At 34.7% G+C, this 20,666-nt stretch overlaps 1 protein-coding gene across 2 annotated transcripts in view; it reads right to left on the bottom strand.

The window, feature by feature from the left end:
* LOC150090971 (zinc finger CCCH domain-containing protein 10-like) overlaps nt 1-20,666 on the bottom strand; it is a 1,521,236-nt gene that overhangs the window by 218,987 nt on the left and 1,281,583 nt on the right. For both annotated transcript variants that reach the window (XM_090373667.1, XM_090373676.1), the window contains one exon: nt 1,343-1,405. In XM_090373667.1, the coding sequence (XP_090229793.1) occupies nt 1,343-1,405 (63 nt within the window). The remainder of the gene's footprint in view (nt 1-1,342; nt 1,406-20,666) is intronic.

The following is a 20,666-nucleotide window of genomic DNA, read 5'->3' as shown; positions in this document are numbered from 1 at the left end:
GTATAGAAATAGTTTAAAACTGTGCACTTTATGATGCCCCAACTGTTAATTTAACATTACAGTTATGAAAAATATATATTTTTTTTAACTGATGGACAGTCCTCTTTCTTGGATGAAAAGGTGTTACGTGACCAGGTATATGTTATTCACAATTTAGAATGGTGAAATATCTTCATTTGAGAAAATAAGAATAATGAAACTTCAATTAAAGGAGATTACTGTAAAAAAAAAAAAAACAAATTCACTTGTGCCAAATAGTCATATGAGGTGTACTACATGCACAAAGATCTGAGAGATCTGATTCTGACTAGATGCACTCCTTGAATTTTAACACAAGTAATGACAAAGATTAACTGTCATTTTGACAGTGGTGGAATACATGGGCATCAATTAAAAAAAAAAGTACATTAAAGTTGATTTTTTTTTTCAGTAACAAAATGCCTGCTTGATAGTAAAACAGATAAATGATAATTTGGCATTAAAAGCGATTTCACTGCATATGGTGTGGATACTTGAATTAGGAATACAAGATTTATATTGATTCTTTTTTTTAGCCAGTACTCCTAATATAATAAACTATCATTGAATCAATATGCTTCTTAGATATTATGACACTAACATTTTCTAATACTTGTTCACATGTTGTACATTCATTTACTACATAGCTTAATCTAAAGACCATGCTTTATTTTTGGAGTTATCTGGATTCAGACCAAGACAATTTAGGCTGTGTGTGTTGCAACACCAGGTTTGTTAGATTACACAATGTAATGTTTTGTTTATGTTTCCACACAAGACGTGACAACTCAGCTCTGCTTGAAAAAGCCTCAATAATTTCTCATTGCTGACAAACTTTAAATCTTGGCTTTTCCAAAGTGGCAAGTAAGAAATTCATTCAGCTAAAGAAGGGGCTGAATTTATTCATAAAATAAACATTAACAGCTTTAAAAGCAAAACACTATTTATATGCTCCAACACTCATCACATTATTCTTAATAGAAGCAAAATTTTTTTATAATGTTATTTCTTTAAATATGTGATAAAAAATTTAAATCGATATTAAAATAGTTGATATATAACAATAACTTTGGGAGGGGAAGATACCATACATAAACCTTCAATTATGAGAATAACATTCTGAAGACATTTACACACACACATGTCATAATCAAAAGCTATTCTTAATGTGCAAGAAAACGTGAATATATGCAATATTCATGTATGTAATACTTACATGAAAACTGATAAGGGGAATACTTAACACTAATGAAACAAGTATTCACATGTACAGAGAATAAATGAATGTAATCTAAGGTTAAAATAAACAGTACAAGTTACACACCTGAAGACGCTTGGGAACGTAGAGAGGAGGAGGATTTGATGGCAGGTTTTGCAGGTCGTTCTGCTGTGAGGGGGAAACCACTGTTAGTTCTGATTATTAGGAAAAATTACAGGACCAAGGCGACTAATGATACAAAATGTTGTAAGTGTCAAGTGATACTGTGGTTAGTGAAGAATAATGATGTGCATCAATAATGTGAATAGTACCTACTAAAATAATAGATAATGCAATATTCACTAGTGTGGAAGGAAAGGAAAGGCAAAACAAAGAATGGCAGTTAACTAGGGAAATTATGAAATATAAACTGCAACAGAAGCTTTAACATGAAAAAAAAAATCTTATCCCATATTTTCATATCAAATGAAACATAGCTCCTGTGGTACAATAGGATCTCATTATATTTTTCAAGATGTCCACAATCAGCAATTATGTGATTAACACAGTTAGGAGCCTATGGGAAGAGGAAGTTACATTCTCTGCCAGTAGAATATTTTACTATTAATGTGTTTTACTTAGTCTGAGTTGCGATTAATACTATTAGGTGTATGTTGAGTAGAAATATAGCTGTCCTTTGACTGTTGAGTTTTCAATATTCATAACAGTATTTTTTAAATAAATTATTAGTTAAAGAGTTTTGTGAGATTCCCAACTTTTACTGCAAGTTTTTAATTTAAATGACTTTTTGATATGGATTTGTAGCTATAAGCTGATTACTTCCCTTTTATGTTGTTCTTTAATATGTTTATTCTGATTATTTATAACAATCATATAATGTTTTAAATTTTTGTTCATTGTACAGGATGGTGCAGCCAATTATTATAAAAGCAACTTAAAGTAGGAAGTGTGGTTTAAAAATAAATTTAAATACTAATTATATGTACAGCACAATGTAACCTACAATAAATATTTATTCATAAAATAAACAGTGCATACATATACACTCTTCCATGTGATTTCCATGACCACTTGATCGGCAGTATTTGTAAGTGTATGGGTAAAAGCTGAGTTCAGTTTGGCAAATAATCAAGCATCTGTCCTACAATCAGTAAAATATGGTCTCAAAATCTTTTCCACAAATGCATGAATGCATGAATGGCAATATGTACATGTATATATAACATTTGTGTTAAATCACTTGAATTTTATTATTTCCCCCTGATAAGATTACATACTATGAGGACAAATAGCCCACACATAGAACATCAGCTTTCCTAATATTATATTCTTAATGGTATATAATCTATTAAGAATATTAATTTTTACATTATGTTTAATAGTATGTAAGGTTTCTTACAAAATTAATTCATATATAAAATTTCAAATCATAAAATGACATACTTATTGCCAAATAATTTCTAAGAGTAACCTTTAATATTATATACAGCTTATTATATATTGTTTCTAATTCCAAGGGAAATCAGTGTAAGTTATATATATTAAAAGCATTTATAAATAGCAAAGCAGAAGTTTGCAAAAGAAAAGCACAGTCTGTTTTTAATGGCACCCAATTTCACATTGCAATGCTGTCTCTGAATTGTCTTAATACAACACACACTACAAATAAAGAGGTTCATTTTGAAAGCATTCAAGCAACCAGTAGTAACAGCATTACAGTATAGACCCAGTGCTATCGTGACAAGGATTCTTGAAATTTCTTTTGCATACTTTAGTCTGTATATAGCTCTATGCCTTAAAAGAGAACAGAAGTCCTAAATATCTGAAGTAGGCACTGAAGCTGTAAAAACTCATTCTTTTTATTATAATAATAATGCATAATTATCCTTCTACATAATAATGTATCACAATTATATATTAATTAATTTTTTGTTTATTTTTTGGCATCTTTCTTCTGAATCAGATTATATTATTATTCTGCTACCTGCACCTAAAACCTTATAGAAGCACATAATAGGCAAAATGTTTTGTTCTACTGGCACATCCTTTGTTAAAGAAAATATAACACCATAGCTCTTGTCTTCTGATCTTACGAATATTAAATGGAGTAAACTGTAATGAACGCAATGATTCTCTGAAATAGGCCAGGAATACTATATAAATAGCAAGTATTTCAAAGGTAAATGATATAATATGGTATTCCACTTTGCCTTGGCACATAGTGCCTCACTAGTATGGCCAAGCTTAAAATGATTATCACAGCTTAATATAATAACTAAAAATTTTAATTAACATTTCATATACACAGTTTCTTCTCTCTAGTTATTTTGGTATATATCACAACAGTTGACTACTTTTGATGGAATTAAGAAAAATTATCCTATATATCTATTTTTAATTCCCCATGGCTGCTTTTAGTCCTTGGCCAAAATTTATATTTTTGCAGAAGTTGTCTATAAAATAAAAATATGCTGCAGAATATTAAGGACATAATACATTTTGGGGTCTTTCTTTGAGAAAATTATTCCACAATCTTTTTAAAACAGTTTCTTAACTTTCTCTTTTTTTCTAACAGAAGCAAAGATCTAAAGCTCATAACACCAAATGGTTTTAAGTTTCCCAATCTCCACTGGATATATTATTTTCCTGTATGTTATTCATCAGCTTATATTTCTCTAAAAAGTAACATCTATTCTACATTATGTTGTGTAGAATGGATAAAGTGGCAACTATAAGAGGCAATGAATTAACAAGTCTGGGAAAAATGTTGATAAAGTTGTCATTAACAAAAGATAACAATACTTAATGCTATAGCAATAAAAGTTGAATTTATTTTCTAGGGGGTGTTTTTCCACCATTATCAGTGGAAGATAAACACAATTAAAGATATATTAACTCCTAATGTCTTTGTTGTGTCGATGGTTGTTGATAACTACTGTTTGATTTGGCTCAGCAATTGTACTATTATTTTGCTGAAGATTAAAAACTTGTTCATTTTACCTAGTCTTCATTGGATTATTACCAACATTATTATTTCTACTTAATACATGAGAATTTAAAATCTGATTTTGATCTTATTGAATTGATATTGTACATTGGAAGTCATAACTTACAGCACTGGTGTTTAAAATCAAACACTGTACCAAATGGCACAAAGAGATGATTTCATATAATGATCCCAAAAGGAAATGGCTATTCAAGCTGTCACCAAGACAGATAAGCATTAATATGTACCAATTTAATTTAAATCAGTGCTTCTTAAATGCATTGCAACCCCTCCACCACCTGTTTCTCTATCCATTACTCTAAATTATCAGCACCCATGAAAAGGTGTAATTACTGTTCTACACTATCAGGTATATTTTATTTTAATGTATTTTAATAATATGCCATACTTGCATTGCTTCTGGCTACTGATAAAACTTAAAAATACCTCTGATGTGGGGGACTCATTTTCCATAAATTCTACCATTGTGACTTTTACTGTTTAAATTTGTAATTTTCCTTTTTCCTGTATTTTGAGATACTCTGTAGAACTTTTGAATGTATATTAATAGGAATACTACATGCCTTACTGTGTGACCATGGAAAACCTAAACACATTTATTTAATTGTTTGTTAAGGATCTTTGGATAATAAATTTGCCAAAAAAAGCAGGAAGAAAAAAATGAACATACTGTAACAACTTCTTTATCTAAGAATTTTTGCCATGCTACTGTAGATTATAAAAATTTTCAGTCTGCAAAGTAAGCTCAAGAATAATTTCCCTAAATTTTGATTATTTTTTGTTGATTAGTAGGTTCTGTTGGTTTTTTTTTTCACTAATTATTCAACCTCCAGCTCAGAGATATTAAATTTGATACGTAGTGAAAATATCATGGATTGGTAAATGAAGTTTCAGGGATCAGTCTGTAGACTATTTTTCAACTAAATCTGGCTTAATGAACATGAATTTTTTTTTTTTTTTTTTTCATAATAAAAGTAATGGGATACATGTGGTCTGGGAGCTTTTCTTGACTCACAGACTGCTTAGATCCCACAGCACTAATTCTTGTGATATGATGTGGGATCTTCTATTAGCATGTATTATATCTATTCACGTGTGAATTTACAGACTAATTTGCATGTTACATGAGCTGGGAAAACCAAAATACCTCTTTCTGAGGTGAAGGGACAAGTTTACCACTTGTCCCTCTACCTCAAATCAGTTAACTAGAGCACCAGTTCACAAGCTTTTAATAATTTCTGCACAGAGGGACAAGTGGTAAACATGTCCCTTCACCACTGTACTATCAAGAAGAACATGTGGCTCAGAATAAAACATGAATTTACTAAGAAAATTAATAAAGAATTGGGACTTTCACCTTGTACTACATGAAAATATGTTGTTGTGGAAGATTTTTCACTAATTTCTGATAAAAAGCCTGTGAATGACGCTCTACTATTCCTTAAAATCAGCAGCAACTCCAAACAAAACAAGAGGGCTTCTCAGGTGTCCTGAGTCTTATACTGTAATTCATTCTATGAGATTTCTAAACAGGAATGCAATTATACTGCAGTCACAGCATGGATTTGTTAAGGAATAATCTTGTCTGACTAATCCAATTGGATATTATAATACGGTAACAAAGGAACTAGATGTAAAAAATAATTTTGAAATAATATACTTGGTTTTCAAAATGATGTTGCACATAAAAGACTGATTACAAATTGGAGCAGTGTGACATTAAGGGCAAGTTAGTGCCTCTGGATAAAGGGATAGTTGAGTGGGAGAAGACAAGGAGTGGTTATTAATAGACTAATGCTATTAGTGGAGTTCCTCAGGATTCAGTGCTGGACCAAATGTTGTTTTCTCTATTTATCAAAGATGCTGACATGGGTATATCAGGCTTAATGTCTAAGTTTGCAGATGATACAAAGGTTGGCAGTGTGGTTAATGACAGTAATTAAGGTAAGCTGTTGCAACAAGATCTAAACAAATTAGTCTGACTGGGTGAGAAATGGCAGTTGAAGTTTAACATTGATAAAGGCAAGGTACTGCACATGGGTAGCAGTAATCTCAGATTAATGTACCGGTACTACACTCATGGCAGTGGAAAATGAAAAAGACCTGGAGGTAATTGAGTAGTCAGATATGAAATTCTCTGAGCAATGCAGACAAGCTACCAGGACTGCTCATGGAGTTTTATCTATGATATGCATGGCTTGGCACACCCAGGGTCCTGAGCTGAATATCATCATTCTTCTCTTTCTTGATGATTCCCTTCTACTTCTGACTCTCTCTCTTGGGGTAATTCAGAATTTTTTTTTTTTGGCTGATGCAGCATAAGCCTCAGGCTTCCTTGCACCTTATGGCTAATAATATCAATAAGAGTCTGATTATCCCATTGTATAAGGCAGCAGTTAGGCTGCATCTTGAATACTGCATACAGGTCTGGAGGCCTCATTTTAGGAAGGATGGTGATCTGCTGGAGTGGGCTTGGTGAAGGGAATGAAAGGGTGGTCTTACCAAGACAAGCTTCAGTTCTGCAACTTGCAGTGTCTTGAGACTAGATATCTGCATGGTGATCTCTTCAAAGGTTTTTAAGGCTTTGGATAGATTGAGCAAGCTCAATGCTGATGGTATTCTTCCTCTTATTCAGACTACACACATCAGGGGGCATATATTAAAATTGAGGATTTTTGCAGGTTAGATGTAGGGAGGTTTGTCTTCAGTCAGCAGGTAGTTGACTATTGGAACAAACTTCCATCTGATGTTTCAGAGATGGGTATTTTGAATAAATTTAACGAAGAACTAGACAAATTACTGGAGGGGTACACAAGTGATGTGTGAGGGTTTTTTTTTTTTGTGGCTGATGCTTTATAAGCTTGCTTTCTTATATCATATGCAACTAATAATAATAAAATATCCACCAAAGGGACCTAAAACAATGTCAAATTATCAAAATCTGTTTTTATATATTTTGAATTCTTTTCAACCTGAGAGTTCATATTTATTCCAAGAAGTGGCTCCACCTAACAAATTAGTGAGGCAACTCAAATAACATAAAAACACATGATCAACAAAATTAAAAGTCATATCTACTTGGTTTTATATGATAGAAAACCGTAATGAAATATTTTATAATAATAACTGCAAAGTAACATCACTGCACTAATCCTGACTGGAATCTAATTTTTAAACGCATGAGGAATCAATATTTTACTGCGAATATGTCCATTATCATATATAGTCAGTTCTGCTATAACACGCATTTTGGCAATGCAAATTTGCTCCAAAGTGACATATATTAGGGAACAATGCAGGTATAGCACAATTTCATCTGCGAGTAACATCAAGTGAACACAAAACATAGCGACCTGCGCAGCAATACATAAAGTTTATGAAGCTCAAAAAATGTCAAATGTGTGAGAGCTTTTTTTTTTTTTTTTTTTCCCCGTAGTTGTTGGCGCATCAGCTTCTGTGGCCATAATGTACCTCTCAGGGTTTTTGCAGTACTTTGATCCAAGCCCGAGGCGGGATTCGAACCCGCAACCTTTGGGTTGCCAGGCAGGCACTTGACCCGGTCGGCTGTGTGAGAGCTATAGTTCCCATTTAGTGTAGTTATATTGGTTAGAGACACACTGTTGTCATTCGCTGTATTCACAAGATAACAGTGATATTGTAGGCAGACTCATGTTTTCAGTTCGAACAGAAATTTTGTGAGGCACGATAGCATGAGTAGAGGATACATTACTGAAGATCACTACCATAAAACGATAAAAACAATTTTCAGTTCCCAGTTTATTGGGCTTTTCTGCTAGTGCAATCTAATTATAAACGAATAGTATTCTTGATCTTATTGCATTTGTGATAATACCGATAGCTTGAATTCTGTGGGTTTTAACTTTATTATGGTGAAATGTGTTTCTTCTTCAGTCGTAAAAAACAAATAAATTTCAGAATCTTCTCTTCATTCCTATTTTTTAAGCTTTCTATTTATAATGCACGAAAATGATACTATGTATCTCACTTGTGCAATTTGTACGAGCCGTGTTCATCATTATTGATTTCTTATCTTTTTTACTGTTTTAAATTTTACAATAAAAAAAATGTCAGTGAACAGAAATATTAATTAGTATGTATATGTTACAGTGCTATATTTATTTATTTATTAGAAATTTAAACCTGCATTACCAATTTTATTGGGTTTCTAACTTTTTTTTACTGTTTTACTTACCACACTGAACATTTTTTTGAGTGCCCTGCACCTATCCCTATTTTCCCCATAAGCCCTGCTGTTTTTAGCATGCAAAATACCATAACGTGGAGATTTTTAGGAAAACATGTACCGCATTATAGCAGAACTGACTGTCTCATAATTAATAAATGTGAGGGGATGAAGTTTTGCGATATAAGGATATATCTTGTGTATACATAACTGTAATGTTTGCATAATGAATGTGTAACCAGACATATATATATATATATATATATATATACAGGGTGTAACAAAAGCCCAATTTCTAAAATAAAGTATGACGTTCACAGAATAAAAAATTACATTTAAATGATATCTAAAAACATTTATTAAAATAAAGTTAACACAGTAAAGGCTCAAACTACATTTTCACCAAAGTACTTACAGGGCTCTATTTTCATTGAGATCTGTTAGCTATATACAATAGCATTCTCAACATGGGAACCAGTATATGATGAGGATACCTTCCATTAAGGTGCTCCAGAATAACATCACTGGGATCCAATGTTCACAGCCCAGGTTCTTGGCTACTACTACTACTATAGCAATTTGGCTCATTTGCTGTACACTGCAACCCATGGAAACTCAGAAAGAGAATCCTGCTAGTTGAGGAGCCCAGTTTCAACAAGATGACATCCTGCCCAGAATCAATCAGCTAGTGAGTTTGTCTGCAAGAGTCAACCACCAAGGACACGTATTGCCTGAGAGTGGTATGCTAGTGCACAGAGCGCAAGGGGATGCCCACTGCCTGGGCACCGAAACAAGGCCACTATGAATCCTGACAACCTAAATTCTTCTTCTGGACCCCAATATGGTCCCTACAAGAAATCAAGAAATTTATTCCACTAAAAGAGATAATGTCACATCAGTGAAGATGCCCTAACCTGATAATCCACTCTATCAGTGAGGAACCTTTATGGATAATGTCATCCTTCTTTATTTAGAGGAGTTGGTAGGCTTGACCAAAATCTATAAAATGGATGCATTCTGAAGATATCCTAATTGAAACAAAGTTAGTTTTTAGGAAAACATGTACCGCATTACAGCAGAACTGACTGTAGTCTCATAATTTAATAAATGTGAGGGGATGAAGTTTGGTGATATAAGGATATATCTTGTGTATACACAAGAGTAAAAGCTGTTCTGAGAAATACTCAGAACAGCTTTTACAAGCCACCTGTATTGGCAAAATTCTGATAGAGGTGGCTCAGAGATTGAGTGCCTTGAGGGAATGAACTCCCCGCTACAAGAGATATTCAACTCAGTTCAGGGTATCATTTCAAAATGATCTCTTTGAAGTGGCTGAAAACATAAGGAACAACAGCTGCCAAATGAATATTCATGTGTAGAGATGGGAATCAAGACCCAACTAGAAACCTGATGCTTACTTTCAACACGCCAGTGTCTCCTAATTCAATCACAGCTGGGAACCTGCAACGGCCATACATTCTTAACCCACTATAATGCTTAAGAATCAAAAATATGGACATTTGCAAATGGCCTGTTACCGTGCCTGTGCACAAAATTACACAAAAATCATCTGTATTAACTACCAAGGAAAGCATCCTGCATATTCATGAGTATACCAAAGGTGGAAGCAAGAAAAAGAAATATAAAGACTTAGGGGAGATCTGAACACATACCAGGAGGAAAGAAAAGTGGTAAAACCTCTAAATCAAATGCCCAGAGAAAAGCAGAGAGATGTTCCATCAGAACTTCTCTGAACTTAAACTGAACTAACTAGCTCTCATTACCCCAAGGAGTAAATGATTAAGAGTCATTTACTCAGTCTTGTAAACTTTTTCCCAAGGGAGGAACTGGTCAGTGGCCTTTCTTCCCTGAAAAGAATAAATCCAAGGCTGAGAAACCCTCAACATTTCAGAGGCCCGCTGACAGATCCACCAAACCCAAATAATGGCTAAATTCCTGTAGTGGAATTGTCATGAATTCCAGCAAAATATTGATGACTACAGGCAAAGAATATCCAATAACTTATACTATGATGGCAAGGGGTATGGAACAGAAAGACTACAAATAAATTATACCAGATTAAGTCTGTAATGCAATTATGGCAGTCTAGTCTTCACAGGAATCATAAAGAGGAAGTTGTTCTAGTTGGGCTCCACCACATAGGACACAGCCATCTTACAAATTCTTCTCTGTTGAGGTCTGATGACTTCCTATGTGCAAAAACTGTGACAATATTTTAACCATCAAGCACAGTTTTATCAATGCATACTGTTTATGTTTTAGTACTTTTAATTGCCTGAATGAGCATAAATACTCAAGTCATTTTATCTGACAAAGACAATATGTATAAATTTTTATAGATTATTCATATACATAAGTGCTTTTAATAATCACAGTATAACTTTTGTTTATTTACTTTTTTTTTTTAGCAAGATTTTTTTTAGTTTTTATGTATTTTGATGTGGTAATTTTAAATTATTTAATTTATTGGACTTGACACACCATGGCCTAAGTTGTTTATATGCCAAAAAAAGACAAATCAAATCAAACTGTATCATTTTCTCACTGATTTTTATGCACATATTTGTAATTATTATTTTCTTTCAGTTACTGCATTGTCTGAGGGCTCATTTTGTAAATCATGGACTTCAAACTTTTCTCAAAAAAAAAAAAGAAAAAAGAAATTAAATTGAAATAAAAGCTTTGCGACAGTGATGACTGAACTGCATGATTCTGTTATAGTCACAAATAGTTTCATTATCCATATTCTGACTAAATGAAAATGCACTATTGTCAGAAACCTCGGTTCATCATCTAATATACCAATGATGCAAATTTCTAGTACTCCTTTTAGCCTAAGAATCACCACTCACATTTTATCAAAAACTATGAGTGGTGATTCTTATGCAACTTACGACAATATTTTTATGAATAACACAATTCTGGGATAAACCTGCACATGTTCAAGTTCTTTTTGCACCAGTATCAAGAGTTGTGGTGATTAATGGTTTCATTAAGATGAAAGCAAACCTTAGTATCAAACAAACTACCAGCTGAATTACCTATATACTTGAAATCCATGTCCACAAATTCAAGCTTCAGTTATTTTGCAATGTGCAGTTCTTGAATGTTAGCTGCTTTGGATTTCTTCTGTTTCTATAAGCCATTTCCATGGCTGTGAAGAAGTTCCTCTTCCACATCTGTCAATGATTTCAACAGCTGCATTCCCTGTATATATGGGGGAGGGGGATTCAAAAAAGATTTGTATTCACCCAGAAGTGGTTGTGATAAAAATAAAATCTTTTATTGTTTGATAACTTGCAATCTCTACAGAAACCACACAAATCTTGATTTCGATCTGACAATTAATTTTTTTTTTGCATTGCTGAATGAAGTGAAGGGTCACAATAGATAAAGTGTAATACGGATCAGTGATTCAGTTCCTCTTTCTGCAATTGATAACACCCAAAACAATCCATGGATGGCTGCTGTTTATGGAAAAGACTGCCCAGGTTATAGTGTTGTTGCATATTAGTATAAACAATTTTAATGTGGAAGAACCTCAGTGCATGATAAATAAATCCCAGGACACCCAGAAACTGCTGTGACAGAAGAGAGTGTTGCAAGCATCAAAAAACTAGCTGCAGAGCTCCAAATTAGTGTAGAGTCTACGAAGAACATTGTCCATCAACAGTTGCATATGAGTAAAGTGTTTGATAAATGTATTCCCAGACTTTTGACTCCTTACCATAAGAAGGAAAGGGCACAATGTGCACATGAAAAGTTGTCAGTGTGCCAGGAAAAATAAGGGGAGATTTTTTTTTATGGTTAGTCACCATGGATGAAATTGGATCCATCACTATTATCCCAAAACTAAACAAATGTCAAAACAATGGAAGCATACAGAATCATTCTCCCCCCCAACAATACTAAAGCAGATAAAAAGCAGCTGACACAACACTTAATGCAGACTTCGCAGTCAAGTTGGACTAATTCTTCTAAAGGAAATATCACTGAAAAATTCTAGAACCTACTCAGAGTCACTTTTGTGGTTCTCCCCTGGCTTGTATATCTCATTCTTGGGTATCATTGATGACCCCATGTGCCATTTCAACTCCTCTGAAAACTGGGACCATCTTATGTATGATTGTAAAATCTACAAAGATATAAGATGCACTCTACGCACAAGGATACACTATCTTCCAAAAAAAACTTGAATACCATGTACTAGAAAACAAAGAAGACTATACTGCCTTCACGCTCTTTGCCCATGACCTATCCGAGAAGCAGAAAACCCTGCCTGGATCTGGACTTGACCCACAGAAGGAATGAAGACTACCTGCCAAATGGACCTATGCAGTGCTCTCTTACACTGTCAACTTTTGTTCCCTTTCACCTGATAGAAACAACTCACTTGAGGATACTTTTGGTGTCTTCCTCAAAGCTCATCCTATCTCCCTCAACTATATCCCCACTTTCCTACTTTCTTTTTTTGTATGGTCTTTGTCAGGAAGCTCAGGTGATCTTGGCAGAGACCAGCCAGAGATTTTGGGATTGCCTGGCTAGCTCCCAGAGGTTTGTGGTAGGCAACATTGGTTCCCATCAGGGGCCCCATGGCAGAAAGCCAGATGACAACACACTACTCACACTTCTGGCTTTCACAGAGTATATGGTGCAGCTGTGGAAAATCATTGGAGGCATGTCTTCCCCCCACCCAAAAGGTGCAACTAAGTGCTGGCAAGGTGATGCTGTCAGTTTTTTTTGGGATCAGAATGGCGTAATACTAACAGATTACCTTCAAAAGGGCTGTACTGTGTCACCAAAGTAATATTCCAACTTCCTCATAAAGCTACATGCTGTTATAAAAGAAAAAAGAGGGAAGGCTATCAAAAGGTGTGCACCTGCTCCATGATAATTACCCTGTACATTCCTTGCATGCTGCAGTGAGGTGTGCCAAAAAATATTGCTACATCCTGCTTATGGGTTGAGCAAGCTGAATGATAATTCAGCTTGCTCAACTGATGATTCAGCTGATGGAATTCTTCATCTTGCTCAGACTAAGAACCTGATGGGGCACAGTTTCAAATTGAGGAAAGAGTCGTAGAATAGATGTGCGGAAATTTGCCTTTAGCCAGCGGGTAGTTGATTGGTGGGACAGGCTTCCATCTTTTGTTGTGGAAGCTAATAGCCTAATTAAATTTAAGGCTGAGCTAGACAGGCAATTGGAACGAATGGAGGGATGAAATGGGAGGGATTTTTTTTTTTGGCTGATGCTGCATAAGCTTGCTTTCTTGTATGCCTCTGACCTTACACCCTCAGATTTCTTCCTCTTTCCTCTCCTGAAGTCCTTTATTCATGGAAAACATTATGCTGCTGATGATAAGGTGGTTTCTGCTGCCAAATTATGGTTTGAAGGATAGTTAGAGGACTTCTACAAACTAGCCTGTGGAAGTATATTGAGAGGTGGCAAAAATGTGTTATTTTGTCTGGTGACTACATTTGAAAAAGTATAATACGTGGTGTTTGTTTCAATCTTCTATCACAACTACTTCTGCTGACTGGGCTAGCCAGGTGGGTAAGTGCCTGCCTGGCAACCCAAAGGTCGTGGGTTCGAATCCCGCCTCGGGCTTGGATCAAAGTACTGCAAAAACCTTGGGAGGTGCACTGTGGCCACAGAAGCCGATGCGCCAACAACTACCAAAAAAAAAAAAAAAAACTACTTCTGGACAAATACAAATCTTTTTTGAAAGTTTTAAGGTTAATTCAAAATTTTATAAACCACTTTGTAAGTGGCCTATCAAACCATGTTTCAGAGAAAAATGCCTATGAAATCCTTTGCTTCTATTGAAATGTAGTAAAAAGTAAATTTATTTTTTCTTGCACGGTGTAACATTAAGAACACAAATAAATGACTAATCTGCACATTATTCTAAATACAAGCATATCTTATTTCTCTATATAAATGGATCTTTTATTACAGACTATATGTCACATCATTATACTATTGAAGTGTGACCATTTTGAGATGCATTTCAGCAGCAGAAAGGTGCCACGATATGTTATCATTCTCATCATGCTGCACAATGTTGGTGCATAATTAACCAATAACAAAACTGCACAATGTATAAAGGAATAAAAGTATATATACTGTGCTGCTACTTTATTAGGTACACCTACCTAGTAGTGTATTGAGCCTCCTCAATAGTGTATTCATCTAGGCATGGATTGAACAAGATGCTGAAAACGTGCAGACATGAGTGTGTCACGCAGTTCCTCGACATTCAACAGAGATGTAGGCCTGCAGCGAACAGCCCTTTCCAGCTCATCCAAAAGATGTTTAATAGGATTGAGATCCGTGGACTGAGCGGGCCATTGCAGCAAAGAAAAATCATTATCATGTTCCTGGAACCATTCCGTAGTGATTTGGGCTTTGTGCACTGGCACATTATCCTGCTGGAAGTAATCATCTGACTGAGGATAAACTGTCAACATGAACGGATGCACTTGGTCAGCAACGATGTTTAGGTACGATTGAATCTATGGGTATCAATGGACTCGACTCAACGTGTGCCAAGAAAACATTCCCCACACCATAACACTGTCCCCACCACCTTGCACAGTAGTTATCAGACATGACGGGTCCATGGATTCATGTTGTTTTCCCCAAATTTTGAGCCTTCCATCAACATGATGCAACAGGAACTTTGACTCGTCAGACCAAGCAACTGTTTTCCAATCCTCGATAGTCCAGTGTTGGTGTTGCTGTGCCCAAAGGAGGCGTTCACTCTTGTTCTTCATTGATAACAAAGGTACGCAATGTGGCCATCGGCTGTTGTAGCCCATTTGCAACAAAGTGTGACTAGTGGTCTGTTGCGATATTTTGTTCTGCACACCAAGGTTGCATTCTGATGTGATGTGCGACATTGTGGCCCGTCTGTTTGCTTGCACAATTCTAGCCATCCTCCTCTGACCTCTCTTATCAACAAGCAATTTTCTTCCACAGGCTTGCCGTTGAGAGGATGTTTTCTGTTCGTTGCACCATTCTCGATACACTCTTGAAACTGTGGTGCGTGAAAAGTTCAGAACTGCCATTTCAGAGATGCTTTGTCCAGCACATCTTGCATCTACTACCATGCCATGTTCGAAGTCCGTTAGATCACTCCTTTTCCCCATTCTTGCTACGGTTTGTACACTTAACTGATACTAGAAAGGTTGTTCTGCTGCATTTATATCCACAACTGTGGTCATGTGATTGCAACGTTGTGGGACAAACCATTTGTGTGCACAGCAGGGGTGTACCTAATAAAGTGGCAGCACAGAGTATATTAATTAAGCAGCATTCTGTGTATTACAAGTAGATCAATTTGTACCTGTGTCTCTTCATCTTAAAATAAATGACCACTAAATAATCATTACAGTACGGCAACATCCATCTTCTAGTAAACGAAGGGGAGTAATTTATATTGCATGGAGGTTGTTTCCCAGCCCCCCAAATGCCATATCTGGTTAATAAACAAGAAATAATATCAAAAGCATAACATGCAGCAGTCTATCAATTTGCATACATTGGCCTAAGATAGAAATACTGTAAAATAATTTGATATTCTACACACATCAGACATCAAAAGTAGTTTTACATTAATTTGCAATAGACCATTTTTTTCTGAAGTGAAGAAAGATGGCATATTTTTCAGATGAAATGTTTAGAGTTAACTAAACAAACAGTGCACAAATATGAGCAACAGTATCAAGAGAAGAATAGTGTATCATACTAGATATACCAGTCTTCAATAAGAGTACAATGCTGTCAGCATTCTTACTGAAGAAGATCAAGCTACATCAGTTCAGAATAAAACAGTTTATAATGTTTCATTCTATTATGCCATGTTAATAGTTTTAGCTTGTGGAGGTAGCAGCAGTAGACAGAATAATGTAAACTTTCTGATTCTAATTATTCAAAAGACTAACTTATGGTTCTTGCATCATATACCACACAAATGAACACTTTATTACTTGGTAAAATTGAATTTCATATCACTGTGATATACATTTTCTCAGTAAATGTATATCTGTAAATAAAATAGCAGAGGAGAAAAAAAAAAACTTCAACTGTGAAACAGGAGTGATCAAGAATGCAGACATATGTTCCCCAAAGGAAAATTTCTAAGGTAAATGTAGGTTCATTCAAAAGTTCAATGCTAGCTGTAGGTTCATTCAAAAATAATAAATAAATAAATAATAAGAAGCCATGGCAGCTGAAGTATGTCTAACTTTCAACGCTGGTTAACAAAAACTTTATCTATCCAAATTAAAGATTCACAGGAAGCTACAATGAGGACTGCAGACTAAGTACAACACTGCATAGTCATTTACAGATCTCTTTCATCTACCAAACAAAAAAATATGAATAAGAAACAACTTTAAAAACTATTAGACAAATCAAGAATGATATGTTGATAAATGAGTCCTTTAATTGTTGCAAAGAAGCAGGTACTCAAAGACTTCAGAGTACATATGGATTTACAATAGGAGGGGAGGGTTCTACTATGGGTAAACATTAGAAATGCCTTTTCTGATATTACCCATTCTATCTTTCAAAGGAAATGACTTTTCCTTTGAAGGTCAAAATAATAGCAAATCATCTCATGTTTTTATTTTTTTCTATTCAAAAGTTCTAGTCAGCTGCTGAGTAAATAAGTAGAGGGGTACTACATACTATCTGTGTTTACATTGTTTTGTCTATTCTCAAGATATATCCAGAAAGTATTTCATCATAAACTTAAACTCTAAATTTTATTCTTTAACATATATGATGCATATAAATTTCAAATGTGCTTCTGGAAGATGCCAATTTATTATTATTACTATTATAATGCAATAAGTACTGGTAATAATAACATGAACAAGACATCCTTCTTATTTTAATTACATTGACTAAGAATATCTAATAAAGATTATTATCAATGTTTAAGAAAACCACTGGAAAGAAACTGGTAAAACAAAAAGTTGATGGAACGAAGATTAAGTTATTTAGCTTATACACTTTCATAGTGTATACCATGAATATTAATTAGTGTAGTGCATTTTACATTTAGCTAATTTATGGCAAGGAACCAACAGTTTCAACCTCTAATTTAGACTATTTCAGCTCTGTGCTGTTGACTAAAATCAACATAAGTTTATTAGCACATTGGCTTAAAATCTGACTGCTAAATATTGGTACAAAATTTAATGATCATATCATCCACAAAATCCTAAATGAGACTAATGATGATATCTGTTTCATTAACCAAAGCTGCCCTTCTAACAATCAGTGTTTATAAAGACTAATTTATTTGTTGGAAAACTTTGTATTCCTTACAGGATATGAATAATATGTTTGTCTACCTAAGTACTTTCACATTTCACTATAGCTCATTATTTCTTGATGCTAAAGTGAAAATATTTTTGTTTCACCAGAACTAGCTACCTCATTAAGTTTGTGTGGGCCATACTTTCAGGACTAAAAAAAGTTTCTATAAACATATACTCAAAATCACTTTTTTTATATATTGTGTTCTAACAGTTACCCACCTTACCTTTAAGTGCTTATGAAAGTGCTCAAAATTACAACCTTCTATTTGAATCCATACTGAATATGCCCTTGTCATGGACTGCCTGAGACATCCAAAAATTCAAGACAAGACTTGCTGGCATCCTTGTTCTACACATTGGTGAAGCATTTCAATGTTTTCAATGGATATCACATAAAAGGTGGATTTTAGATGCCCCCCCCAAGAACAAAAATCAAGTGGATTGAAGTCAGGGGAACAAGTAGGCCCTCTAATAGAGCCTTCACAGCCTATCTATTTACCAGGAGGGATATGGTCTCTGGTTCCTTAACTAAAATGAGGTGTAGTGCCATCATGCTTCATCTAATAAATCACATACCTAGCCTGCAACCATCCTTTTCCAATTTAAATCGGAAAAGGACAGTTGAAAGATAGACATGTAAAAATTTTCTCTTAGTTGGGCAATAAATGATTGGTGAAACCAAGTTTTATCTGGTGCTGTGGACATGGGTTATTTGTCTAACCCTTTTTTGTTTAATTTATTCAAGTTATTAGAAAGGATGGACAAATGAAGTGGATTTTTTTTTTTTTTTTTTTTGCTGATGCTATAAAAAACTTGCTTTCTTGCATCATTTTGCCATCAGTATAAGTGTATCATTCCTTAGTTAACCATTCAGCCAAAATAAAAAGGACTGATTAGGCAGTCAACAATAATCCCTCCCTACACATTAAACTACATTTGTTGGTGACATATGGTTTTCCTTCTATCTAGTCATAAGTATTATGAAAATTGATACCATTTCTTGTGGTGACAGTGTAGAAAAGGGAGGATTGTAAGTACACTGTTTTATGACCAAGTGCAAAAATAAAATATCAGATTCAGCACCCGAAGATAGTTACTGCTGTCCCTTTAGGTGTTTTAACCAGGATTTTTCTCCATGTGATTCAGGACCCACTCATCGAACCTATCTGGTGCTAATTGAGCTTCCAATATTTGAAACTCACTTGTTGAATGACCTGGTATCTCTATGATGCATATGTCTGATCTTTTTATCTGGAGGATGACAATTTTTGGAAACTTTTCCACACGCAAACATCTTGCTGTGGCTGTGTTACTCTTGGCAAGTACATTCTTGAGATGTATTGTCTCTCATTTCTTGGTTTGAATAAGCCTCCATTCTAACTTCAAATGTGCACTATCATAAAAACCTTTAATGTTTTTATTTTTCTCTCACTGAACTGCACTTAAAACCAATTTTACAGTAAGAAGTTACAAGTAAGTAAAATAATGTTTAAAAATAAATTTAGACTATACACACTAATAACCAACTTTTATACCTATACACTGACTGACTGGTGTTTTTTACTTGATAATTCCCAGAATACAAAAAGGTCTGTAACTTAGAAAAAAGCCATTTCAGACATATGTTTATATAACCTTTTTTCATTGTTTTCAGATCCTGAAAAGTATGACCCACACATTATGAAACACCATGTGTGTGCACGGCTTTACAAATTTCCTGAAAATCTAGGAGCAATCTCTATAAATAGAATGGGGGGGGGAAGTTAGATAAGATATATGCATCAATCTGATGGTATTTACTATGGTATTAAAAACAATAAAGTTAATTAAATTTAACACTATGGTATCAAATACAATAAAGTGTATTTAACTCACATCTAATGAGAAGGCTAACTTTGCTTGCAGTAACAGCTAAACAGATAGAAAGTCTGAAATACTGTATACAGGAAAATCTTGTTAATACAATATCAGTTTACACAAAGTACCTTCCAAAGGAATACACATTTTCATGTTAAAAAATTTGTTTAATACATATTAAAAAAGTTAATGTTTGTGGCATGTATAGTATAACCATACTTTTTAGTACAACTAATATCAAGTATGCAGCTCACAATACAATATCTAAGTGTCCAGGTCACTTTGTCATTTCAAGAGAGAAAGAGTCAGACCAATCAGTTTAATGTGAAATATGAGAGGAGCTAAAACATGAGTCGCATAATCCATGCTACAGCTGTGGGCACTGGAGTAATAAAACAAATTTTCTGTTTATACTTTGGGATGACCACTTAAGACAGAGAGAATACAAGAATATCACAGCATTTTGTAGTCATGGGATTTGAACCATGGTTACTCATCAATTAGATCACCTCGCAGGTGCCTAGTCTCCAGAAGCTGCAATTTGAAGACTTTAAGCCTTTCTTGGTAACAGGAACCCATTGTTCCACTCACCAATCTCATTTCCCTTTTCTGTACTCGTTCCAGCAGTGCTACATCCTCCTAAAATGATGCCTCCAGACTTGTATGCAGTACTCAAGGTGTGGCCTGACCACTGCCTTATACAAGGGGACAATCACCTCCTTATTCCTGTATATCACTGACAAAACACCACTCAGCTACTCTTGCAGCCTGTCTGCAATGCTCAGAAAACTTCATACCTGACTGCATAATTACCTCCAGGTCCTCATTCTCCACTAACCTGAGTGTAGTACCACCCAGTTGGTACATTACTGCTACCAATATGCATTACTTTACATTTATCAATGTTAAACTTCAGTTGCCACCTCTCAGCCCATCTGCTCAACTTTTCCAGATCCTGTTGCAGTAGTGTACTGTCATTAACAACCCAGCCAACTTTCGTATATCAT

Source organism: Mastigoproctus giganteus, chromosome 1, assembly GCF_048544385.1.
Source record: "Mastigoproctus giganteus isolate SK-2022 chromosome 1, ASM4854438v1, whole genome shotgun sequence".
In the NCBI taxonomy this organism is placed as follows: Eukaryota; Metazoa; Arthropoda; class Arachnida; order Uropygi; family Thelyphonidae; genus Mastigoproctus; species Mastigoproctus giganteus.
Note: the sequence above shows the minus strand (reverse complement) of the source record. Positions and strands in the feature narration are given on the sequence as shown.